The 27,812-nt window shown below is 43.7% G+C and overlaps 1 protein-coding gene across 1 annotated transcript; it reads left to right on the top strand.

Annotated features, from left to right (window-relative positions):
• The first annotated feature begins 47 nt into the window (after positions 1-47).
• Positions 48-19,857, top strand: LOC110081077 (uncharacterized). The gene is made up of 3 exons (XM_020797477.3): positions 48-16,472; positions 17,156-17,213; positions 18,566-19,857. Exons 1-3 carry the CDS (start codon positions 16,338-16,340, stop codon positions 19,729-19,731), a joined length of 1,359 nt encoding a protein of 452 aa, XP_020653136.3. The 5' UTR covers positions 48-16,337; the 3' UTR covers positions 19,732-19,857.
• The last annotated feature ends 7,955 nt before the right edge of the window (positions 19,858-27,812 follow it).

Raw genomic sequence — 27,812 nt, 5'->3', positions numbered from 1 at the left:
CCCTCCAAACCCATGACAGACAGGTAACATCAGTGCTGTATGTAACAGGGATGACAGGGCATTCCAAGATTTTTTAAATTATTATTGTTATTATTGGCTGCTCCCAGTTTTTTTTTTAATACAGCTTGTTAAAAGAAGTGCTTTGGACTACAGCTCCCAGAATTCCCCTGCCAGCAGTAACTTATTTCACTACTGGCATATTTTAAAAAAACAAACAAACCTATAATTGACAGAATCTCACAGCTGGGAGTTGTAAGATTTTAAAAAGTATCTGTTCCAAGCTCTGTGGATAAGTTCCTGAAAAACTCTTCAGGGCTGTCCCTGAACTTGATTAATTTGTTCTGGCATTTGAGAATGAAGCCAGTTTATGGAACAGACTAACAAAAGCCTAACGTATTATCCTTGATTTTCACATAGACTGCTGTTTTATTTGGTGGTGCTAGTGCTGAAGAAACGTTACTACAGATTGAATTGCATGAGCATCTTTGTCTGCTCTGTAGTTGGGCTTTTCCAAGCTTGTGCAGTATCTCCTACAGGCGTGAGCCCCATTAGCTGCTGTGAGGCAGTCTTGGGCTTACATAATAAATAAATAAATAAATAAATAAATAAATAAATAAGTTAAATAAGTTAAATAAATAAAATAAGTTAAATAAATAAAATTAAGTTAAATAAATAAATAATAGCAAGGCAGAGGTATTGTAGAGTGTTGCAGCAGTAGGTCATCACACTCCAAGACTGCAGGTAGGATACTAATATGTGCTTTGGTTTGAAGAACAAAAATATTGAGTAGTTCATTAATGGCCTGTCCCCCACTTTTTAATGAAAAACTTAATACACACATACTTACACAAAGTGCTGCTATCCACTGAGACCTTTTGAAGATGGGCAACATTTCTTTCATTTGTGATGCCCCATTACGCTTCCAAAACTGCATAGTTTCTTTTGATGGTGCATGACCCTTCCCTTTAATTAATACATAATCAATGAAAACTCCCCAAATATATCTAAAGATATTTGTGTTTGTGAAGCCCTTTTTAAACTTAACATCACAAGTTAGTTTATTATTAATAGCAATATTCCTTATTTCTTTATATCATTCATTTAAGTGAAATTCATGCTTTAATTTCCAATTTTTAACTGCAATTAATTTTGCTGCAGATATTAAGTTCATCAATTCTTTTACTGTCCAATTCCATTGTTCCTTTTGTTTGCTATTCTCAGGGTAAACTCTATATTTAAAGTCAAGTATTTCATTAATTTATTAACCCATTTCAATTTGTAAATTGTGGGGAAAACAGAAAGAACAGTATTGTCTAAGGTAGGGGGCTTCAAACTATATATCTGGCCCACCTTTTTATCCAGCCCGGACATAGGAAGAGGATGGGAGGGGGGACCCTTTGCAATGACAGCAGTGATGAGGGATCAATTGAGTCCCCCTTCCCTCCTTCAGCCATTGAATATGTGTAAAATATATGATGTGGCCCTCACACTGAAAAAAGTTTGGAGACCCCTGGTGTAGGGCATACTTTTCATATAATGATGTGGAGCTATGGGCTTAGCTAGTGCTCTGAATAGTTGGGTATGTTGTACGGTACAGAGTCCTCTGCGGTGGAATAGGCATATTTTCATGTAACATATTTGGAAAACATTTATCTCTATATCCTCTCCTTCCTGCCTTTAGATGTATATCCTATATCTGTACTGTTATTTCTTAATACATTCAGCAATCCTTTTTTTGGGGGGGGGAATGGACTTAGCACAGTAATAGAGCCAAATGGAAAGATGACAAAAACATACTGCCTTTGTTCATGTCCAAGAAAAAACTCAATTTTTTCCTATCACATGGCCCCTTGTCTTAGACCACGGGGTCTCCAAACTTTTCAGTGAGAGGGCCACATCATATATGCTCCACATTTTTGAGGGCCAGAGGTAGACATGCGCACCCACACGCCGGGCCAGATAAAAAGGCAAGGCGGGCCAGATGTAGACCGTAGTTTGGAGACCCTTGTCTTAGACCATGAATCAGTTTTTAAAAACACACAGTTACAATGTACTTCCTTTTGTTCGTTCATCGTAACCATCGTCCATCATTATTCATTTGATAGTTGACTTGGGCTAGATATTTGAAAGTCCTCCTTTGCACATAAATTGTTGTTTGTTTGTGTGCTCACAAGTTCTCATTACACATTCCAGTTGTCATTGTACCAATGGTAATAGTCATCAGTGCTTCCCAGAGATTATTTCATCTTGTCTGCAACCAACACTGAAAAGAAAGAAATGGGCCATCAATTCTAATGTTCCTGTCTAGTCTACAAAAACGTAATTTACACATATTAGGGATAGGGTAAAAATGCTCCATATTCTTCCTGACAGTTGTAGGAGATGGATAGTGTGATCGAATGAACAAAAAAACAGATATCAGGGAGGAGAATTATATAGCCTAGTTTCTCCTTTTTATATGCTAGCTTTTTTAAGGGTAAGGGCTTTCTTTTCAAGGAGATGCTCTGCAAGTCGGAGGAGCTGAATCACATGATTGGTACTGTTCTGGTTTTATCTGCTCTTCCATTATGAATTGGAACGAAGTATGAGAACTTTCAGAAAGGGTTTTCCTACCACATTTTAGTAACTTGACACACATTTTCAAATGATCTTATCCTGTCAAACATGTTAATATTTTGGGGGAGGCAGAGGAATCCAGTGTTATTTTATAAGCAGTGAAATCTATGACTTTCACCAAAGATGATGTGTTGCATATAAAGCTTAAGTCAGTATCAAACAGCATATGTTACATGTTGTCATCTTGACAACAAAGACAAAGGTAACAGTTTGCCAGAATCATTCTCATGCCTTTAACTTGGATTATTATTTCGTTATGTATATATGATCTATATATGACACATAAGAAGTACAGTGGTGCCTCATTTGACGACGTTAATTCGTTCCAGTGAAATCGCTGTAGAGCGAAAACGTCATAAAGCGAAATAAAAAAGCCCATTGAAATTGATTGAAAACTGTTCAATGCATTCCATTGGGCTGAATAACTCACCGTCCAGCGAAGATCCTCCATAGGGGCAGCCACTTTCGGTGCCTGTAAAGGAAGGAATCTGTCCAAAAACACAGTGGGGAGCCATTTTGAGCAGCCGGCGGCCATTTTGAAAACCCGGCGATCAGCTGTTTTGATCGTCAGAATACGAAGAATTGGCTTCCGAAGCAGGGAACCGATCATCGCTAAGCGAAAAAAAACCATCTAAACATCGTTTTGCAGTCACAAAAACATCATCGTGAAGTGGATTCATTGTTATACGGGGTCATCATTAAGCGGGGCATGACTGTACTTGCAGTTTCCTGAATTATTGGTTTAGCGTTAATATCTATGAAGAACAGATCCGTTGATGCTATTTTATTATAAGTAAAATGTGCAAGGCGGAAGTCTTGTAGTTATTTGCTGTCTTTTCCCCAATAATTTTTGGAGCATACATTGCTCCTGAGATCTCCAATCTACTTTATACATTTTGATGTAATTTGCTTATTAAAATAATAATAATCCCTCTTTTAACGATAAATGTCATGACTTTTTTTAAGGTTACAAACTGTATAGCACTCCAAAACATAGGCCTGTGCAGCAATATATCAAATTGGGAATCCAATTAATATTTTTATATGAACTATAGTGTATTTCATATATCATTGTTAGATGTGCAAGCAGTGCAAGGTCGTATGTCTGAAGATTCTCAGTCATCCAGGTGAGGTTATCTGGGATTTGAGTCATGACAACTGGACTTGGGTGGGCAGTGGATGGAGGAAGACTGCAAAGGTGGGATTTTCACTCACAGACACCCCCATCCGTTGTCCATCTAACAAGCCCTTTCAGACCAGGGGGGAATGAAACCAAGGTGAAGGATACATCAGGAGTCTCCTACCAACTCTCCTCAGACTGAAGAAGCTACTTGAATGAGTAGCAAAATGTTCCAGCCTAATAAGAAAAGTCCAGTTGCCCTGACTGAACTTCCAGATACAGTGTAAGGTAGGTTTTGCAGCACTAGTTGCAGGGGGCTGGGGGAGATCCTCAAGCAACAAGTCTTCATTTGGTGCCCTTGCCATGTGGGCTCATCTTCCCTTTGCTGTGGTTGGCAAAGCTCTCTTGGGGTGCAGGCCACCACTAATGCCAGTCCTCTTTTTTACCTTGTTTCTGCATTTGAGCATCAGGATCAGATGGCACTCGCATGTCTTTTCAAATGGTTTCAAGATCAGACAGGGGACAAGGAAAGTCTGTAAAAACTATTCCAATTGACTCTGATGTACTGGTGGGGAAAAAGCCATGACTGCTGTAGAACACCTGAGAGTCTTGTGTAGAGATGGGCACAAACCTCCGGCAGCCGCCCATTCAGATGAGGAGGCAGGGCAGGGATTCCTGCAGTGCTGCCTTTGAGTGGACTGCTGCTGAAGGAGGTGGAGGAGGGAAGCATGCGCTCCTGCCACGACTGGTCGAACACCCGAAGGGAAGAGCAGTGTGCGCTGGCTGGTGATTGGAGGATCCAGCTGTGAGGGTGGAGGGAGGGATCATGCAGCACCCGGAATGCCAGTCTGACAAACGGGCACAAACCTTCAAACCAAGGTTCATGGCCATCTCTAGTCATACACCATTCTAAAGTCTAGTAGAGTCCATCTGTGTGATGGCCATTTTAATCCAGACTCAATATCATGAATCAAATTCATGAAGCAGTGCCCTAATTGGACATGGCTCAGGTCCTCCTTGACTACGTGCGGCCAAGATCACAGGACTTGCATTGCAAATAGCTGAGGTTGTGATAAGATCAAGCTAAAGAAAGTGCAGGGGGAATGGGATGGTGAAGCTTTTCTTTCAATTGTCTTATGTGAAAAGTTGGAGCTTGTAAAGCTTTTGCTTTATTCCTATTACTCATAGGTACAAGGAGAAGATTTGAATTGGTTTTATTTTCTACTCATTTATTTGTTTATTTAATTTAATTTATTTATTTATTTAATTTATATGCCGCCCACTCTACCCAGAGGTCTCTGGGCAGCTTACAATAATTAAAATTCAAAACAATAAAATGACTAAAATACAATTAAAATACAATTAAAATTGCCATCATCAGGACCCACAGTCATGCAGGTGGGCATATTGTATTAGAGGCAAACAACTGGAGATGTTTCTCAACACTAAATGGAACATGACATGATCCAGAACACAGTCACATCCCATTGACACCACACATTTTGCAGCTTTACATCCCTAGTTTTGGACCAGGCAGCAATGCCTTCAAACCTTTGTGGGTTCTTCAGTGAGAAGATCAGTAGAGGAATACAGTCAGTACAAATGACTGGTGGATACAGAGAGTATTCTTTGAAGCCAGAATATAGGAAAAACACTGCTCTGTGCCAAGGATTTGATTGAAGTAAACTTTGAGTGAACAGGTGTGCTTTCTGTACCTTCAGCTGGTACACCAACAGCACCCTTTTCTGGAACATATAGATCTGGGCATGCTCCTGCATATTCTTATTTATACGTTTGTTTGATTTTTATACTGCCCATCTGGCTACTATGGCCACTCTGGGCACTTTACAAATTCCATCATTGTAAAATAATAACCTATTAACAGCTTAAAACAAAGTGCAACAATAACGAAAAGAAAATAATTAAAGTAATAGGCATGACGGAGGGTTGAAAGTGTAGTTGCTAAAAGCATCGCTGTATTAAGATATTATAGAGTCCGGGAAGGCCTGTCTAAACAACCATATTTTTAGTAATCTTTTGAAAGTTCCCAGTGAAGGCGCCAGGCGAATTTCAGGTGGAAGACCATTCCAGACTTGCAGAGCGACTGTCACAAAGGCCCGATTTCTAGTCATCCTTTTTTGGGCCTCTCTCAGGGTCAAAACTCTCAACAACTTGACCTGAGAAGATCTTACAGGATGGGCACATCTAGTCAGAAGGAGGTGTTCTGTCAGATATTGAGGTCCTAAACCGTTTAGGGCCTTATAGGTTAACACCCTCACCTTGAGGTGGCCACAGAAACAGGCAGGCAACCAGTGCAGGGCGGCCAGAGTGGGAGAAATGTGTTGATGTCTCCTTACGCCACTCAATAATCTGGCTGCCAAGTTCTGAATCTCTAATTCTGATAAATATCAGATTCCATTTTGGTAACACCCATAACAGTTGTCTGCCTCGAAAAATATCCTGGAAACTATCATTGATGTAGAATCTCACAATCATCTGTTGTCATGGTAGGAAATGATCACCAGCTTCACTGATTTTAGATTACTTCAAAGTACTGTATAGGTCTTGTAGGTCAAAACCTTATGTGATTTCGCAGCAAGATACCCAAAGCAGCTCCCTTCTCAGGCCTAGTTCATCGGAAGCATAGTAGATCAAAGGTCTAGTGCATCTGAGGCACATTAGATGGACATTTATGGTGAGGCTTTCATCACTCTTGCTACACTGGAATTTTTATTCTCAGAGGCATTCATATTTATCTTGGGACTATTTTCCTGCAAATCACAGATTTTACAAAAGATGTTGAGTGAGTATCCATGTGGTTTTATGAGTTAATGTGGCTCCTATTTCATTGTAATGGTTGGACGTGAATTCCCATATTTTTAATATATATAACCTGGACTTTAGGAAAGCCAATTTTAATAAACTCAGAACAATGATACGTAGAGTCCTATGGCAGGAAATCCTAACAGAAAAAGGAGTTCAAGGTGTGTGGGAATTACTCAAAAAGGAAATTCTAAATGCAAAACTACAAACAATTTCAACAAGAAAAACAGATGGAAGAAAGCAAAAAAGGCTTCACAAAAACTCGGAGAGGACCTGATAACAAAAAAAGGACACACATAGAAAGTGGAAGGAAGGCTAGGCTACACAGGAGGAGAACAGACAAGTAGCAAAGAATTGCAGTAGGAAGGGAAATGCTGAGAATGAGCTGAGATTAGCAAGAGATGCTAAAAGCAACCAAAAAAGAGAGCATTGTTCAGGTGCATGCATAGCAAAAGACATAGGAAAGTGGTGGCTCAGTTGGGAAAATGATAAAAGATAACAAAGAAAAGGAAAACCTTCAGAGCAGTATGAAAATTGGAATCAGTTATCTCAGGAGGTGGTGGGCACTCAAACTCTGAAGGCATTCAAAAGAAAATTGAACAACCATCTGCTAGATCTGCTTTGATTTGGATTCCTGCATTGAGCAGAGATTGGACTTGATGGTGTTATAAGTCCCTTCCAAGTCTATGATTTTGGGATTCTATTTTAAAAGAAAACATTTTTATAATCATTTTACTGCTGGTGGCTTCCTGCCTTGTGTTATCTGACTGAGGCAGGATACAGTTGTTTCAAGAAATATTAAGAGATGCGCTCTCTTCGCCTTAGTGAAATATGAAAATGGTTAAATAGAACTCTTTGATACCTTGGGAAGTGGCATGGGTGACATCCAACAGCACTGGCTTTGATAGTTGAAATGGGAAACGGTCTCATCTGAATGCACACATTCTGCCTTTGCTTAATTTCCAAAGAGGCAACCCAATTCACACAAAATATGTTATAATCCACTGGCTAGATAGCTCAGTGGTTTAGGCATCTGACTGTGAAGCCAGAGATTGGGAATTTAATTCCCCACTGTGCCTCCTGGGAGAGGAGCCAGCCTGTGAAGTTATGGGCAAGGTGCACCATCCCGGGATGCCCTCAGAAGAAGGGAAGAGTACACCATTTATTATTTATTTATTTATTTATTTAATTTATATGCCGCCCAATCTACCCAGAGGTCTCTGGGCGGCTTACAACAATTAAAATGCAATACAATAAAAGATAAAATAATTAAAATACAATTAAAATTGCCATCATCAGGACCCACAGTTGATGTTATTTCAATTAAAAGCCTTCTGGAACAGGAAGGTTTTGACCTGCCGTGGAAATGTCATCAACGTCGGCGCCAGACAAATTTCAGTCAGGAGGGCGTTCCATAGTCTGGGGGCAGCTGCTGAGAAGGCCCTTTGTCTACAAGCCATCCCTCTTACCTCCTTGAGGGATGGCTCTTTCAAAAGGGCCCCCTGGCTCATATGGAAGGAGGCGGTCCTTCAAGTATCCGGGGCCCAAGCCGTTTAGGGCTTTATATGTCAAAACAAGCACTTTGAATTGGGCCCGGGCAGCAACTGGTAACCAATGTAAATTAAACAGAATCGGCTTGATGTGATCTTTAGCAGCCCTACCACTCACCAGCCACGCAGCTCGATTCTGGACCAGTTGCAGTCGCCGGACTGTCTTCAAAGGCAGCCCCACGTAGAGCGCATTGCAATAATCTATACGAGATGTTACCAGTGTGTGTGTAACTGTCATGAGACTCCGCTTCTCCAGGTAGGGCCGTAGCTGGTATAATTTCCGCAGCTGAAGGAAGGCACCTCTGGCCACCGAGTCCACCTGGGCTTCCAAAGTTAGACTGGGGTCCAGGAGCACCCCCAGGCTGCGGACCCTGTCCCTTAGGGTGAGTGTAACCCCATTCAGGGCAGGGAAATGGCCCCCCAACCTGTCCGGCGAAGCACCCACTAACAGCACTTCCGTCTTGTCTGGATTGAGTTTCAATTTCTTAACCCTCATCCAGTCCATTATCAAGTCCAGACACGAGTTCAGCACAGAAACCGCCTCACCTGGATTGGTGGAAAACGAGAGGTAGAGCTGAGTGTCGTCAGCATATTGCTGACTCCTCAGCCCAAACCTCCTGATGACCTCTCCCAGCGGATTCATGTAGATGTTAAACAGCATGGGGACAGTATCGAGCCCTGAGGAACCCCATGACATAAATGCCATGGGGCAGAGCAACTGTCCCCCAGCACCACCCTCTGGACAGGGTCAGCTAGGAAGGAGCGGAACCACTGTAAAACAGTGCCCCAACTCCCAACCCAGCCAGCCTATCCAGAAGGACACCGTGGTCGATTGTGTCGAAAGCCGCTGAGAGGTCCAGGACTATCAACAGGGTCACACACACCCTGTCTCTCTCCCAGCAAAGGTCATCGTACAGGGCGACCAAGGCAGTCTCTGTACCAAAACCCAGCCTGAAACCTGATTGAAATGGATCCAGAAAATCCATTTCATCCAGCAGCTCCTGGAGTTGCCAAGCCACAACCAACACTTTGCCCAAATAAGGGAGGTTCGCCACTGGTCGGTAGTTAACCACCAGCCTTGGGTCCAGGTTAGGCTTTTTAAGGAGTGGTCGAATTACCTCCTCTTTCAAGGCAGTATGGACCACTCCGTCTCTCAAAGAGAGACGGCCTCCTGGACCCAAGTGCGAACCCCCCTGGCAGATCTTCCAATTAGCCAAGATGGGCAAGGGTCGAGCAGTGGTAGAATGGGCAGATCCAAGCACCCTGTCTCAACAATTGAAACTCATCCATTAATGTTTGACCTAAGCACGGCACGCTGGACACATCTTCCGATTTTGCAGTAACAGTGGAGTCCAGCCCACTGCGAATCTGAGCGATTTTCCCCCCAAAATGAATAGCAAACTCATCACAGCGAGCTGATGAGCAGTCCGGGACGTCCACCGGATTTCCTGGTTGAAGAAGATCCCGGACCACATTGAGACAGCCCCATGGTTGTCATGGCGGCCATGAAGTCCTGAGCCGCCCCAGTCAAGACAGCCTCGGCATGGATGTTGAGGTCCCCCAGCACCAACAACCTGGGAGTCCTCAACACCAGGTCCAAGACTACCTCCGTCAGCTCAGGCAGGGAGACTGTTGGTGTGCAGCAGGGTGGGCAGTACACCAACAGAATCCCTAATCTGTCTCGCAAGCCCAACACACAATACAGGCCCTCAAGACCTCCTCTCAAAGGGATAGGAAGCCTGGTCAAAGAGATAGAACTCCTATAGATTATAGCAACTCCCCCTCCCCGACTCTCCGAGCGACACTGGTGCTGGACCGAGTACCCAGGCGGACACAGTTGGTAGAGGGGGACACCACCTTCCTCTCCCACCCAGGTCTCAGTAATGCACGCCAGGTCAGCAGCCTCATCCAGAATTACATCATGGATGAGGTCAGTGTTATTTTGTACTGACCTGGCGTTCATCAACAACACCATGTGGCTCGAGGGTTTGCTGACATGGTCACCTGATACCATCTGGTTGGGGGCAGAACTAGAAGAGGGGATAGATGTAAGGTATCTAACCTCTCTTCTCCTACGCGGGCATGTTTTACCCCCACCGCCATTCCTTCCCCTATCCAGCACCACCTCAATGGCTGCCCCCTCCAATGCCCTCCCCCCTTCGTGCTCCATCAGGTCGACTGTGGGTCTCTGTGCAATCCGATGGCAATTAATAGTAATAACAGTTAAAAACAAACAAACAAAAACAAACCCACACACCCTTCTAATGCCCCTTCTCCCCTCCCAGCCAGGTGGCTGGTGTTAAAGAAGGGGTGGGGTAGCCCGAAGCAGCAGCAGGGGCCCAGTCCTGCAGGCCAAGGGGGTCCAGGCCAGAAATTCCTCCAGACACTGTCTCTCACCCAGTCCCTGGGGATGGCAGGTATCACAGGCGACTCCCCCAACTGCAGGAACTGCTGGTCTAGCAGGGCCCTGGCACAAGCTTCTGGCTTTTACAGCCTCCCTCCCCTCCCCCCCTCCCAGCCAGGTGGCTGGTGTTAAAGAAGGGGTGGGGTAGCAGCAGCAGGTATTCTCTACCTAGAAAACTCTGGAAGGGGTTGGCATAAATCACAATTGACGTGATGAAATAATTGTTATTTATTCTAATCCAGACACTGCCTCTCTCCACATCCTGAATGTTCTTTCCTGAGATTAGGGCCACATCTGCATAACCTAGTTAACTTTTTGTTAATGGTGATGAGACTACCTACAGTCATCCACAAGTGAACATTTCTGTGTGATAGTGGTAATGTATCAGTAATCAAGACAATAAGGAATCCATACACAGAAACAAGTGCCACTGATAGGAAGATGATACGTCATTTGGATATCACTTACCCCATACACTATGAGTTCTGCACGTTAAACAGGATGTATGTTCCACTTTGTGTATGTTTTATATGCAGCATATTTGAAGATCTTACCTCCCTATTTTTCCAGATCTGTTTAAAGCTTCATTTTGTATAATGTATGTATCTGCCCACTGGATAGCTATTTTGCTAATGTAATAAATAAATTCCCTAGTATTTAAGTAGCTTTGTATTTCTTAAGGTTGTAAACCTTTATTTGGGCCAGGAGATGGCAATGTATGTATCTCTTGCACTCATGAAGCTCTGTGCTAAGAGAGAGAGAGAGAGCATAAAGTTAAACTTGAGAAAAAAGAGATGGAGCAGCGAGACTTCTGTGCCGTTTTGACTTTATGAAGACTAGAAAATAAGGACCTGGCGTGCTGTGGTCCATGGGGTCATGAAGAGTCGATCACAACTAAACGATTAAACAACAACAATAAGGAGCCAGCTCTAAAGGCAGGGTCCTTATTTAGTTTTCTGATAATTGTATGTGATTGCTGCACTTAAATGTGATTTAGAATTAGCACTGATTCCTGCAATAATGATTACAGAGATATATAGTTTTCTCTCTCCGTTGAGATGATATAGTGACATTTTCCAGTTCAATGTCAATTTGCAGGCAGGCCCTAATGCTCCATGAAGGGGTCTTGTTCAGTGTTCCAAATAACCAGTGTTGATTTCTATCAGAATACGCCATTCTCCTTCCACCCCAAGTCAGCCATTATTCTGAGGCTATCAAGTATTGGACTGTCCCAAGAGAATTTCTCTCCTAGGTGTCATCCCATGAAAAAAAAAATTACACTTCTACAAATGCTTCCCCTCTCCACAAGTCTGTTGTTCCTGCTTCTTGACTCATATCAGTTCACACCATTGGGTCATCTGTCCCTGTATTGGCAACTCTGACTGGCTCTTGAGGGTTTCAGGCAGGATTCTTAACCTTAAGAAAATAAGACAGAGGGGTGATATGGTAACACTTTTCAAATATTTGAAGGTCTGTCATACAGAGGAGGGGAAGGATCTGTTCTCAGTCATCGCAGAGTGCAAGACACTCAACAATGGGCTCAAGTTACAGGAAGCCAGATTTCGGTTGAATATCAGAAAAAAACTTTCTGTTAGAGCAGTACAGAAATTTAATCCAGTGGTTCTTAACCTTTTTGAAAGAAATGCCCCCTTGAACCATTGAGGAAGTTATCATCGCCCCCCTCCCTGAGGTGATATCTTACCTACCTACCTACCTACCTACCTAGTCTCCCTCCCCATCTGGGTGCGAGGCAGCGCTTCACGGGGCGAGGATGAGGACCCAAGAGACCCTTTCCTTCCACCCAATCCACACTCAGTGCTCCCCTAAAGGAGAAAGTCGAGATGTGGCAGGTAGAAAGAGCTGGATCATCTGGCGGCGGCAGCAGCACCGGATCTACTGCCAACACTGCGGCTGCAGTTGCCTTCACAGGTTTGGCTCGCTCCAGCGCCCCCCTACCGCCTCCTTCTGTTCTTTCACCCCACACCACCCCTTTTCGTTCTACCGCCCCCCTGAAAAATGAAATTGCCCCCTGGGGAGCATTATTGCCCACGTTAAGAACCACTGATATAATCAATAACCTCGAGAGGTGGTGAGTGCTGCAACACTTAGACAACCTCTGGGCAGATATCCTTTGATGTGTATTCCTGCATCGAGCAAAGGGTTGGGCTTTATGGCCTTATGAACTTCATGATTGTATAATTCTTCCTCAGACCTATGTGGTGACCTCTGATACAAATTGTTTTGCCATGTACATGGTTGCACGGCAGTGTGGACAGAGCAGCATATTCAGTGAGGTAGAGCAGTGTGGACAACTTGTGGCCCTCTGGATATTGTTGGACTGGACCCACCGCCCCCGGTCAGCCCTAAGCAGGACAATTGAGGAGAGATGAGTGGAACTGCAGTCAAGCAATATCCTGCAGGCCAGAGGTTACCCACATTTGTTGTAGACCAAGGACATATTCCCTTTGAAGAACATGTAGTTTGAATAAATATGCTCAATATTGTAGTCTCCAAATCTCATGTGGCACCTGCCCCCCTCTATTCGGCACCAGTTAGGCCTCATCTAGAGTATGTGTCCAGTTCTGGACACAGCACTTTAAAGAAGGATTCCAACATACTGGAACAAGTTCAACAGAATGCAACAAGGATTGTGAGCCAAGCCCTATGATGAAAGACTGAAAGAACTGGGCATATTTAGCCTTAAGAAAAGAAGATGGGGGGGGGCGGAATATGATAGCACTTTACAAATACATGAAAGGTAGCCATACAAAGGAGGAACAAGATCTGTTCTCAGTCATCCCTGAGTTCAGGACATGTGATAATGGACTACAGTTACAGGAAGTTAGATTTTGGCTGAGTATCAGGAAAAACAACCTTACAGAGTAGTACAACAACAATGGAACCAATTACCTCAGGAGATGGTGAGTGTTCCAACACTGGAGGCATTCAAGAGAAAATCGGACAACCATCTTGTCAGATCTGCTTTGATTTGGATTCCTGCATCAAGCAAGGGGTTGGACTGGATGGCCTTATAAGCCCTTTCCAGCTCTATGGTTCTATGAGTATGTGATACACAGAGGAATGTGGGAGGGGAGGCAATTCCATCTATTGCTTTCTTGGTATATTTCTTTGCTGTATCATCATATGATATTTAGGAGTACACTTAACTATCTCAGTCTTTGAATTGCACTGTAATTAATGTTTTTTAAAAATGGAAGAGTGAAATAAATATTTTTGTCTAAAAGTACAAACCATTTTGTCTGCTGTTTGTTTCTGTTGTGTTATTTCAAATTATTTTTAGAAAGGATAAGGAAAGGCAGATTTGAATGGGGATGCGATTTTTATTTTTTTGTTAAAAAAGGGGGGCATAGGTCAAAATAAATTTGAGAAATACTGTCCTACATGAAATACAGAAGTGAACTTTTGTAGTAAGTTCAGGCTCAGTCAGGGGGAAGTGCTCACCCGTTACAGCTCCTGCTGAGTGTACAAGTATGATGGATGTGGTTGCAAAGACAAGTTTCGTAAACCTTCGTTTTACACCTGCAAAAGATGTGGCTTTTAAGTGTCCCAGAAAGAAACCTACTTTAAGTCAATCAGAAATTTGTGCTGTGCCGAATTCATCCCAAGTTCCAGAATTTCTGAGCTGCACCATCCTATCTGCAACCTCACTTGTTTTTAAGTCAGACAAAGGATCCGGCCGCCAGCATTGTTGGCTTCCTAAAGGGAGCAAATTTTCTCCTACTGACCGATTAATTACTCAGTGAATTCAGTCAGCTTGAAGAGACACTTTAATTATTCACGGACTGCATGGATGATAAGATAGGCGCTTTTTTTGTGTCTTTTGAGTCACCCGGATCTCGTCACATGAAAGCAAACCCCTGGTTTTGTATATTCAAGGAAACGATTCAGAATGGCTGCTTTCTGGCATCAAACTCCACTAGAGACAAGGCCCAGATATCAGGGCCAAGGTAACATTATACGTCTGGACTGGGAGTGTTTTGCTTATCCTGACTGCTTTTGTTAGAACTTTGAAATGAGCAGCTGGTCTGGGCACATAAACCCCCCTCTGATCAGCAAGCCAGTGTCATAACTCTGTTTGGAGAACACGTCATGCAGAAGAAAAAAGAAGTGTGACATTTGGAAGTCAGATTCAACATATTTCTCTTCTGGTTTTCTTTCTTTTTGTTGTAAAATTAAATCTGAGTAGACATGGCTGTTTCCTTGGCTTTTATTTTCTCTCTCTTCATCCACTTTCCACCTAACTAGGATTAACATAAGCTGTGACTCAGTAGTATTTTCTTTCCTAACTAGTTTTTTTTGAGAGGATCTAGGTTAAGGTGGAATCCTGAGGTGCTCGAAGCTTAGCATCTTCTTTAAATCCAAATCTACCAACTGAAAATGTGAGGTGGTCTCCTTAATTAGTAAATTCTGAAAATGGAGCACCAATGCACGTAACAGAGAATCTGAACAGGGGCACTGGAGGTCAGTCCGCATGTGTTCTTCCTCCTTTTCTAGATCTATGTTTAGATTGCTACTTTTAGACTCTATCCTTCTCTGTCTGACATGACTTCCTGCTGCTTCTTCAGAGTTAAAGAGAAGCAGACTTGCCAGGCTTCTCCATAATGACTGAGCATTTGTACACATAGAAGCCAGCTTTGGGAACTTCTGTAAACATATTCAGGGCTCTTCTCCCCCATCTCTGGATTTCCTGAAGCAATAAACATTTGTTTGTTCTATTTTCACAGAATTACAAATATTCAGATCAGTAATTTCTGCTTCATACCCATATGTTCAGCACTACCTTGCTGCACTTAGTCATCTAAATGCTGAATATTCTTAGAGCAAGTGCTGGACTGTGGCAACAAGATGTAGGAGGGTGGAGTTGTGTGCCCTATATCCTCAGCGACTCTGCTATCTTCAGGTGGGGTTCTGTTGTCAATGAGTTGATTCAACTGCAAGTTCAAGTCCATGTCTAGTTGTAAGGCTGAAATATTCAGCTGCCAGTCACTCAAACAATTCAGCCATACATGTACTTACACACACATGCAAGCAAAAATTCATACAAAGGAGAATTTTCTGCAGCTGGAAAGGAGTGGGGCCGGGGCAGGATGCCTGGGGTAGCATGAACTGAGGTGGGTAGTGCTCCCCTTACTCCAATACACAAGTCGCTGGTTTCTGACATGCTGGCCTCAAGCCATTTAAGAGTTAGCAGGTCAAAACCGGCATCTTGAATTGAGCTCAGAAGCCAACTGGAAACCAATGCAGGTGATTTCAGATCTGAGATATACGCTGTTTAAAGCACACATCAACCAACAGTCTGGCCACAGTCCTTTTGCACTGGCTGTAGTTCTTTCTCAGGGCCAGCCCCACATAAAGCACTCTTTTTGGACATTTTGGTCAAAGGTCCAGCACTCGCACTAATGAGACTGCACAGCAGCTGCAGTCAGCTTCGGGGTAAGGGTGGGGGAGTCATGGCAGGGCCAGAGTGGCCATATCCTGGCCTGCCAGATGTTGCCCTGCAACGGTTGCCATAACGAGCCGGGCCAATGACAAGGAATTCTGCAAGCCGAGGCCTAACGCCTGGAAGACCACTTTGCCCCGCCCCCTTGCTCTAAAATGTAGCTTCTGATTGGCTGAGCCAAAACAATCTTCTGCTGTCTCATGGTTAGGATCACAAAGGCTGAGGCAGGTGCTTTAGCAACCCCTTGAGGCCTCCTTCACTGCGGCAGATGTGCCTGTGCCAATCACAGCAACAGTGGAAGGGGTGGAGATGAGGGGGGAAATGCTGTACTGACTTCCAGCTTCCTTTTTGATTCTTCCAGCTATGGCTCTGCCAGGGGACAAGGTCTACAACAGCTACCTCCCCTTTGGTGAGCCCCACCAGCAACTACTGGCCACCATCTTGATTGTGTTGGGCCTTTTTGCCGTACTGGAGTATGCCGTTAAACTGATTGCCTTGGTAAGTAAAAGAAAGTACGGTAATAATAATTATGCATGATCAAGTCAATTCTGACTTACGGCAAACCCTTTCAGGGCTTTCTAGGTACAGAGTATTCAGAAGTGGCCTGCTGTTCCCTTTTTCTGGGGGCATCATGGTACAGTGCATCTTGCCCAAAGCTACACAGGCTGGCTCCTATCCTGGGATGAACAGCAGGGAATTGAACTCTTAATTCTGGCTCCACAGCCAGATACCCAACTCACTAAGCTATCCAGCCAGCCCAAACCAAAGTAGGTAGGTAGGAAGGGGCATGGATTGCCCACCAGATGCTATGCACGTGTTCAGTATCTACAGTATTCAGTATACTGTTATCTTTAGACAGTTTTAAAAGGCTGGTTTTGTCCTATCAAGCCCTCTGTGAGTTTCAAACCAGATAATAAGTTTTTTGGAGATAAAAACCCCACTCCCCGAAATGATGGAAAGTTGCTGTTCATCATGGCCTGTGTCTTAGAAAGATTGGGAGATGTAGATCTCCCACACTGTGGACAAATTTCCTTTCCCCTAACCCTTGATAGTCTTTCCAGTTCAGGAAAGCTTAGAGGGTCACACTATATAGTCACTGATACTTTCACAAATTTTGTGATACTCCATGAATCAAAACAATGGTAAAACAATGACTTTGTTCTCCTCGCCCCCCCCCCCAGGTCTGGATTTATCTTCTTCCATTCATGAACAGCATATGTGATTCTTGCTTCGAGAAAGGTAACTTGTAGATGAGTAAGAAGTATACTGTACAGTTAATTAGCTCTTTTCCTTTCATTTAGTCTGTACTTTTAAAGGATTACCTTTCTTTCTTTCTTTCTTTCTTTCTTTCTTTCTTTCTTTCTTTCTTTCTTTCTTTCTTTCTTTCTTTCTTTCTTTTCCTTCCTTCCTTTTCCTTCTTTCCCTTCTCTTCCCTTCCTTCCTCCCACAGTGTTTCCCAACCATTTTTTAGAAACACAATTTATTTATTTATTTATTTATTTATTTGTTTGTTTGTTTGTTTGTTTGTTTGTTTGTTTGTTTGATTTATATCCCGCCCATCTAGTATAATTATACCACTCTGAGTGTAGGCAGTGGAAAACTATCAGGTAGCCTCATGGCCAGAAATGACAAGGGTTAATCAGCAAGAAAGCGACTGAAGGATGAAAAGCTCCTGCAAATGACATTTCTGCAGTATTTCCTCCAATACTAACCAGTTACACAGTACAGTTGCTGAAAAAGACGCTACCCTTGTCTGTAGCTGAAGGAATGTAAAGTGAGTGAGAAAGGCCAGCAAAAATGTAGCTTCTCTCTCAGGGATGCTGAACAGTTGGAATCTGTTAGCAAAGAATTGATAGGTAACCATCTGTTTGCTATAATAATTGAAAGAGGATCTGAATGGTGTGGGAAGAGAAAATAAGGGAAATAATTTCTCCCAGACTACATGGTATAGACTAGGTGTAGGGAAAATTGTGACTCCTCAGACATAGCTGGGTCAGAACTCCCACCAGCCCTGGTTGGTATGGTGACGGTTTTGGGAGTTATAGTGGAGCACTTGTACCCACCTGGCACTGCTACCAGATAAGCCCATGCTGGAAGATCCATCAGTGGAGGTGCATCACCAGAGGGAAAAATTCCAGGAGTATTCTTGAACTCGGAGACAGACCTGGCTATGCTACAATTTGATCATGGTTTTGTACAAAGCCTGGAAACATTACAGTGGATGTGTGTTGGTGAGCGTGAACTTCCAGAATCCCCTACCTAGCATAGGATGCTAGCAGGGATCCTTCTGGAGTTATCATCCAAAAAAGATAACTTCCTCAAGCTAGAGTTTTGTGCCATTTTAAATGCCATGGCGTTTCTTAGAGGTAACATTGTCAGATGTTTCCATCTCTACAGTTCCCTCTCCTGTTCCCACCTGGCCCTCTGCTTCTTTCACTTGGCTAGTTGTTCTGAATAAAGCATGGAAAGCAATCTGGACTTTCGCTTGACTGGAGATTCAAGAAAATAATTGGTGTAGCATAACACTTTTAACTATTTTGCTGAATCACTGTGTCTCTCTTGCTCTTATGGTTCCTTTTCTTGGCCTACAGGTGGCAGGTTACTCAAGGCCATAAGGATCTTCTCCAGCACCAAAAGATTATGGAAAGGGTCATCGACGGTCGTAAGTCGGAAAAAACTCTCCAATCTGCGATTCCGCTGCATTGTGGATCCTGTGAAGGTAACTGTGAGGATGGGCAACCCACGCGAATCCAAGACCTACTCTACTCAAGTTGGCAGGAAAAATAAGGCCTGCTACTCCGGTGAATGGTCAAGACGTAATGATGAAGATAATAAGAAAGCCAGCTGGTACATAAACCAACAACATCACCAGACTAGTCCATACAGTTCCCATCTCTCAGACACAGAAACCCCTCAGCCAGCATGTCCTGCTGGATCGGTTGCCTCATGGGTGCGTTTCAGATTCAGTTCTCCAGAGCACGTGGCTGATGTGGGAAGCAGCTCAACTCATTATGGCGTCCATACCCGTAACCACCAGAGGGCCACTGGTGACAAACGATGTAGCTCTGAGGTAGCTGGAGAGGGTAGCCATGGGCAGAAGTTCCTGAAATACTCTGTGGGTTTCAATACAGAAGAACCTGCCCTCTGCCATCTGGAACGTCCTCATGAACAGCTTAATCATCAGACCAGTGAGACCAATTTCATCCCTAGCCCCATCTTATCAGGCCCCAGTCGGGTGGTGTACTCAGCCCTGGCTTCAGATACAGCATCCAGAACTCGTTTCAACAATTACACCTATCCACATTCTCCAAGAGGTCCGCAGCACCATCTCGGGCTAGAATGGCACCAGCGTTTACCAGTAGCCCAGCAAGCAGAGGTGTATGTCTACTTGGTCAGCCCACCCCCTCCCAGCCCTGAACACAACCCAGAGCATCCCAACCATCCCTTCTCAGCACCTCGGACCATCTCTGGGAAGGATGGGCTGGCCAACAGGATCTCTCTCAGCCAGAGCAGGGGCAGTTCCAGTCAAGGGCCAATGGTCCATGGGAGCAGCGAGACCCACAAGCAACGCAGGAGCATCTGGGAGAGAAAGCATCAAAGAAGGTCCCTGCAGCCAAATTTGGACTATGAAAAGTTGGCAGGTAGCAGTGGGGGTGGCAACCTGGAACATCATGAAACGTTCCCCCACAATTCATCCCTTTTGGCAGACAGGGGGAGAGGAGGACCTGAGGCCACACCACCTACCATTCCCAGCTGAAGATGCTTCTCAGTGAGGGTGAAACACTGGATAAACTCCTTGGGAAAGGAAGAAACAGCATTTTCTGATGTTTCACAGAACACCTTGGGCATGCTTGGGTCAATTAAAAGGAAGACAGCACAAATATTTCTGTATTCTTATTATTTAATCTGTTTGTAATTTTTTCCCTCTTCTTCTTTCTCTCCCCTCCTCTTTTCTTTGATATGGAATGGAACGCCTGCTCTCCCAGCGAGGGACCACTAAACATCTCTGTGATTATGGGTAGAGGGAGATAGAGCATTGAGACAGTCCCTACTCATGTCAGAAGAATGATGAACAGATGCTTGAAGGCTGTTCATTGTTCTGAGACTGTGATCAACCCTCAGTATCGAGGTAGTCAGACCAGCCAGCCCTCCACTTTAAAACTGGTGCTGTTCAATGCCAGGTCAGTATCTGTTGCTTAGTACAGTAAATTGCACTAGCCTAAACACACTGAAAGAAAGAATGAAAGATGTTCTTGTCATTAAAGGGGATTGGAATGCTAAAGTAGGGAGATAAAAGGAACAACGGGTAAGTTTGGCCTTGGAGTTCAAAACGAAGAAGGACAAAGGCTAATAGAGTTTTGTCAAGAGAACAAGCTGGTCATCACAAACACTCTTTTCCATCAACACAAGAGGTGACTCTATGCATGGACATTACCAGATGGGCAATACCAAAATCAGATTATGTTCTCTGCAGCCAAAGATGGAGAAGCTCTATACGTACAGTCAGCAGTAACAACACCTGGAGCTGACTGTGGCTCTGATCATCAACTTCTTATATCAAAATTCAAGTTTAAACTGAAGAAAGTAGAAAAAACCACTGGGCTAGGCAGGTAAAACCTAAACCAAATCCCTTATGAATACACAGTGGAAGTGAAGAACAGATTTAAGGAACTAGATTTGGTGGACATAGTGTCTGAAGAACTATGGTTGGAGGCTCGTAACATTGTACAGGAGGCAACAATTTTACAGAAAATTGAATGCTGACTTCCAAAGAATAGCAAGGAAAGACAAGAGGGTCTTCTTAAATGAACAGTTCAAAGATATAGAGAAAAATAATAGAAAGGGAAAAACCAGAGATCTGTTCAAGAAAATTGGAGATATTAAAGGAACCTTTTGTACAAAAATGGACATGATAAAGGACATAAATGATAGCGACCTTACAGAAGCAGAAGAGGTGGCAAGAATACACAGTGGAATTATACCAGAAAGACAAGGCTATATATTGTCTCCCTGCTTATTTAACTCATATGCAGAATACATCATGCGAAAGGCAGGACTGGATGAATCCCCAAACAGAATTAAGATTACCGAAAGAAATATCAACAACCTTAGATACGTAGATGATACCACTCTGATGGCAGAAAGTGAGAAGGAATTAAAGAACCTCTTAATGAGAGTGAAAGAGGAGAGCGCCAAAAATGGTCTGAAGATCAACATAAAAAAAACTAAGATCATGGCCAGTGGTCCCATCACCTCCTGGCAAGTAGAAGGGGAAGATATGGAGGCAGTGACAGATTTTACTTTCTTGGGCTCCATGATCAGTGTGGATGGTGACAGCAGCCACGAAATTAAAAGACGCCTGCTTCTTGGGAGGAAAGCGATGACAAATCTAGACAACATCTTAAAAAGCAGAGACATCACCTTGCTGACAAAGGTCCGCATAGTCAAAGCTATGGTTTTTCCAGCAGTGATGTATGGAAGTGAGAGCTGACTGTCGAAGAATTGATGCTTTTGAATTGTGCTGGAGGAGGCTCTTGAGACTAAACAACAACAAACCCACTGAATCAATGAGGATTTAATTACTCATCTCCTCTACGTATATGTTCCACTGATAAAATAAGCCTGCTCTAACTGTGACTTACAGTAACATAGTATGTTACAGTTAGAGTAGGCCCATTTGAACAAAGGAGCTAATTCACGAAAACACCACTGATTCAATGGGCCTATTCTAGTGGAATTTACTACACTAAGCAACAAGATTTTAGCTGTTGTGTTCAATGCTTACAGAGTTCAGTCTCTTCAGTGCTACGTCAGCAAGGCTGCACACTATTTATATTACACAAACAAACCTATGGCTCAAAATGACTTCATAATACTGTAGTCAACCTAGTTCCTGTTCTGTGCAGGTTATGTTCTTGAATGTGGACCCGAATGCTGAATTCAAAAATATTTGAAAAGGTTAGTTAATTCCGAAGATGTATGGCTGAGCAAAGGCAAGATCTAGAACACTTTCTACTTTCATAGTTCACTAAACACAGAGATTTTACCACCACCACTTTAATTCAAAGGTTTATTATTTATAGTAACAGCAATTTTAAAGGCCACAGTGCATGCAGGGTGACCAGCCATGCAGAGACAAAGGAAACAAGTTTTAGATACAGCGTGATCACAGCTACAAACATTTAGGGCATCTTCACCCAGGATGCTTCACAGCCTAGACCGTGGCAAACATCCATATCTGATATTAACAAAACCAACATGCCTCACTATTCCCACAGTACTATAAAAACTACTGAGTAACTTGTTGAGGCTACAGTCTATAGCGCACAGTGCAAAATAGCTGTGTTCTCTTCAAGCCTCCTGCCATCAATCCTGACTTGTAATTGCTATCTCCAGATCTGTTCTCCGTCTGCAACCTCAAGTCTCTTTGAAGGATTGTTGTTGTTTAGTCGTTAAGTCATGTCCAACTCTTCATGGCCCCATGGACCAGAGCACGCCAGGTCCTCCTGTCTTCCACTGCTTCCCAGAGTTGGGTCAAATTCGTGTTGGTTGCTTCGGTGACACTGTCCAACCATCTCGTCCTCTGTTGTCCCCTTCTTCTCTTGCCTTCACACTTTCCCAACATCAGGGTCTTTTCCTGGAAGTTTTCTCTTCTCATGAGATGGCCAAAGTATTGCAGCCTTAGCTTCAGGATCTGTCCCTCCAGTGAACACTGAGAGTTGATTTCCTTCAAAATGGAAGGATAGATACCTGTAAAAATGCAGATAAAAGTGATCCACTCAATCAAGGTTGGGAACAAGTCCCCTATGACGAAAGGCTGTAACATGTTGAGGCTCATTAGCTGGGGAGGAAGCAAATATGAGGTGCTATCATAGGTCATTTATGCATGACATGAAAAAAGTGGAGACAAACTCATCCATTGAAAACCCATAACTAGAACCTCAACAGGCAGTATATGCTGAACTGTGAATTTGGGGATTTAAAAAGAGATTAGATATATTTATGAAGGTTAGAGCCAGTATAATAGGGTTCAGAAGCAGGATGCAGGTTCAAATCCGTGCTCAGCCATGGAAACCCATGGGGTGGGTGGCACTAGTAAAACCTTTCCTTAAATATATTGTACCACCTATCTTGAAAACTACTAGGATCATTGCACATAGAGTAGACTTGACATTTACTAATCTGGACAGCTATTCATTCCTTCCTACACCAAATCCAGTATGCCTCTCTATATATTGGGCAATGTGCAGTGGCAGGCATAGCTGTATCCCTCATGGGCTTTTCTTAGGCAATAGGCTGACCACTGCAGGAACCTAATGGTGGACCTGAAAGGCCTTTGGTTTGGTCTGGACCTCCTCACCCTTTGAAATTGTGGCCTTGCAGGCTTGTCTCTGCCCAGTTTTAACTGCTGCCTGAGACTAGAGGAACATGCTTGACCATCAGATCTTTGTTCTGGAATACCTTAAAGTGGGAAACTCTTTGTTGACAGTACTGTTCAGATTGCATGCCTGAAAGCCTTCTGGATTAAAAGCCTCATTCTAGGTAAAAGTAGTATGGACCAAGTTTCTAATCATCCAGGCATAGTCTCCTACCAAGCACTCCGTAACTACACAGCATTCTCATTCCTCACTTGGTTAGTCTGGAAATCCCTAAAGATGTCTCCTGCTCCCCCAAGCAGATATTGGGGTTCCCCTCAATACCTCCTTATGGATGGATGGCACCATTTGGGCTGCATAAAGTGCAACACATAGAGAACATGTTTGCTGTCAATCTACAGTCACACATCAGTAGAAGAGAATGAATAGTTCCAGTGGTGATCCAGGTGGAGAAGCTCCTGAAGAGCAAGCAGGAGCAGAAAGTGACACTGGCAGAAGATCTTCCATAGATAACAGCAGTGGCACAGTGATTGGGAAGAAGAGACTCAGACTGATTTAAACCATTTTTTTTCCTTCATTAACTCGCAGTGTTTCTAACATTAGACCAACAGGGTCGAAACAAGACAAATCCGGCAACTGGCCATAACTAGTCCATGAGGATCTTTCTTCCACTCACTGCAGTGCAGGGCCAAATCTTTTGCGGTCGGTGATCTTGCATAGGGGTGCACTCCTCATTGCGCACACCGTCCCACAACATGGGTGACGCACCCAGTCCCCTCCTTTTGGCGGAGAGTTGCAGACCTGACCTGGGCATATCACTGTCCCCTTGGGAACACTATTATTGCCCATTCTAATGTTTCATACAGTATATCTTCTCTCCTTCTCTTGTGATCTCTGGGTCGGGTAGCAAACCTCCTATTTATTTACAAGGTTCGGAAAATCCTTTAACAAATCCCACGCTTGCTCATATTTTTTTCCCCACTTGGATCTACCTTGATTGACTCTTTATTCTCCTCCCTTTCTTTTTCTAATATGCTCCCCAATCTCTTCCCTCCCTCCTCTTTTATATCTTCCTCCCACATTGAAAGTTTTAGCTCCTCCCCTTCTTTCCTTCTCCCTCCTCTAGTAAACAAACCTCTATGTCCTTTTTTCCCCTCTACTAACATGCCTGCTATCCCTCCTGTATCTTTCTCGTTAACGTCTTTCTCCTCCTTGGGTGGTCTTGATGCTGAGGATGGCACACTTGCCTCCTGACCTCCTTCACAGGCACTCAAGATAACTCTTGTTAGTATTACACAGAAGGCAGCAAAGGTAAACCCAGAAGTGTTTCTGCTCATTGTACACACATGATTTGAGAAGGCAGAACTCTCATTTTCAAGGTCCCACTCTTCATTTCAAGGAGGTCATTGGGAAAATCAGTAGCGTCACCTATACTGTATATTGTGTGCAGATGCTGTGAAACATTAAAATTTGGTAACATCCGCCCTTTGATATTTAAGAAATCCTCATACCTCCCCTCCTCTTTACTCCAACTCCCGTTTAACAAAAACAACCCCAAAATTTTAAAAAAGCTCATTTTGTAATTTAAACATTAAAAACTAATTTACTTAAAAAAATTGAGCTAAGAGATTTGAAAATAATTTTTTTAGTTGAATGCCCCCTCCTGGAATTTCTTCATATCCTCCTTGGGGGAGGGATGCAAACCTAAGTCTAGATGGATGAATCATCCTGGCAAGGATTCTTTGGTGATGGAAAGTGCTGGGAGCATTAAGACATGCAACTGATTCCCTAAGGTTCAAGAAAAATAGACAGAGGTCATTATTATGAAGCATGCCACTATATGCTAATTTGCCTCCCTCACAGTTACCTACCACAGATTATCATCCACCCGTTCCATTCTGCATTTACCTTTCCTCCTCAATCGTTCTTTGACCTTGCAATTTGCTGCATGTCGATGCATGGTCTGGCACTCCCATATGGGACTGTTAAGGGACTCAGCAGACACTGGAGGCTGTTTTTGTGTGTGTTGTAAGCCATGTGGAACACTCACTTCCTTTGCACCTGTGCTGGCTGAGGCCAGGGTTGTGATTAATTGATGATAACACCATGGTTCCTTTCTATCATGTTGACATCTCATCCTAATCTCAGGGGAGGCCCTCAAATCAAGCACCGTGAATCGTTGTCTCCAGGAAAAGCCAAACGTGCCATAAGGCCAGAACCTTGCCCTGGAGTCTCAAGCCAGGCAGCCAACGTCAGCCATTTTACCAACATGTTATCAGCAGGTGCACTCAACACCAACAAGACGGAATGACACATTAGTCTCTCTTGATGTTTTTGACTTCTTTTGGAGTCCACTTGATTCAGCCAGAAATAGCAAGATTCAGCTGCTGTTCAATGAAGGCAGTGGGGGAAAGAGTTTGGAACGACAAACAGAGATTTGGTTGGGAAGAGGTGTAGCCGCACATCGGCCATGGTGCAGCAATGTCATCCCAGCCCAAAAGAGAATACACCCACCAGCATACCAGGACTCTAAATGCCCTCAAAAATAGGAAACTAAATGCCCTCAAAAATGCAGTAGTTTATTACGTCAGGGTCATATTAAAAGCAGCAAGGGGAGGGGAAGAAAAAATGCATTTCACAGCCGTCCACAGCAAAAGACAGACAAATGTCATGCGTTTTGCAACAAAATCCCAGGACCTTTTTCAAGGCTAAAGCATGATTATCCACTACCACCACCTCACCACACAACCCATTGCTCTCACTACCAAAAACCATGTGAGAACCTTCTGGGATGCAGCAACAAATGTTTGCTTAGACTTCCCTGGGAAGAGAAAAGTATTAAATAAAGACTTCAAATGAAGAAATAATGTACAGATGTATGAAAAAAAAAGTCTCGGGGGGTCTGGGATTTCTCTAAGCAGTATCAGCAGCACCAGCACTGTTTTAACTACTTTAGGAGTCATTCTTTTTAAAGCATACATGGTTTCTGTAACAGTGAATTGTTAAAAAGAAATTCCAGGTCTCCAATCTGACATCGTCCATGAATGAATGAGAAGGAAAAATTCGTTTGTCTCCACATCGCCGCCACCCCCCGTCCGCCACCCAAGGCCCCTCTTTGTCATAATTTACAACCACCAAAAGCGCATCATAAAGAGATGGCAGACTACCCAGAGGCAAAAACTTCCCAACGACCTTCTCCAAATGCCAACAGTTGCAATTATTTGCAATTCTCATTCTTGCAAAGGGTTTAATGTCCCTCGCGCACCCCCCCGCCCCGCCTTCTGTTAGGCGGCTTTTCCTGGCGGGCTTCTTAGCGCAAACATTTGCGTTGCAAACGGTGTTATTTCTTAGTCAAATCCATACAGCACTCCTCCTCGCCTTTCCACCCACCGAGCCCGCCTTCGATCCAAAGTGCTCGCCCGCCCGTGGCTGCGAGGAAGGGCTGTTTTGGACGGTGGGGGGGGGGCGAGGAAAGGGATACCGCACTGCCTGTAGGGAAATGTAGTCATAGGCAGAAAGCCGAACTCTCAGAGGAGTGGCAGGGATGTCGCTCTTACCTGAGGTCAAGTCGGGATCCCCATAAGGAATTTATGTGAGATATTTATGGGGTATCTTATCTTCGTCAGTGAGATTCCATAGCCAAGGGGGGGATTTGAACCCAGGCCTCCTGAGTCTACTCCATCACTCTACCTTTGGGAAAAGAGAGTGTGCTCTTTATAAATGAATTGCCTCAGTTAGGTTTACTAGTAACCATGCTTCTGTTTGAAAGTTTGGTCAAAAGAGGCATATCCTGCACTCAGCTACCAAGAAGCAGTAAATGAACACTGTCTTAAGCAGTGACCTCTGTAAAAATGGGGTGACTCTTGTGTCCATGATGCCTCGCTTATAAGGTCAAATGAATGAGTTGCAATTCTTTCTAAGGCCCCCTGGACCCAGAAACAGAGTCCCTCCAGCCCTCTTCCTCCGGCCTGTCAACCAGTGTCAAAAGGTGTTTTTCACTCCTGTGTGTGTGTGCTTTCTCCCTATATGAATGCCTGTTTCAGTCCCTGCTCTTCCCAGTATTGATCGCAGTGCCCACCAAACACCATGGGCATCAACAGCGTAGGATTCAATTGCTGGGGTGAAACAAATACCCTACACAGCCCTGGCACTTTCTATATTTGCATCAAATGACTAGGGTTTTTGCCTAGAAAGATCTGGCAGCAAAGGCACAATCCTGTTCTGAGGGGCCACTGATTTTAACAGGATTTAGATACATGTACGTGTGGTTTAGGCTTCTGGTTGTTGAGAGGGACTGGACTCTGCAGTTGCAAAGATGATTATATGGGACTCATGCATCCTAGAACTAAAACAGAAATACTTGCAAAATAAAAGGCACTTATAAGAAGGTAGAAGTTATGAATCCTAAACCTGATACATGTTATACATTAAACACACATGTATGTGTACAAAGGCACTGCAT

This window comes from Pogona vitticeps, chromosome 4 (genome assembly GCF_051106095.1).
Source record: "Pogona vitticeps strain Pit_001003342236 chromosome 4, PviZW2.1, whole genome shotgun sequence".
Lineage (NCBI taxonomy): Eukaryota > Metazoa > Chordata > Lepidosauria > Squamata > Agamidae > Pogona > Pogona vitticeps.
The sequence above is the reverse complement of the archived record's forward strand: the minus strand, read 5'-3'. Positions and strand labels throughout refer to the sequence as shown.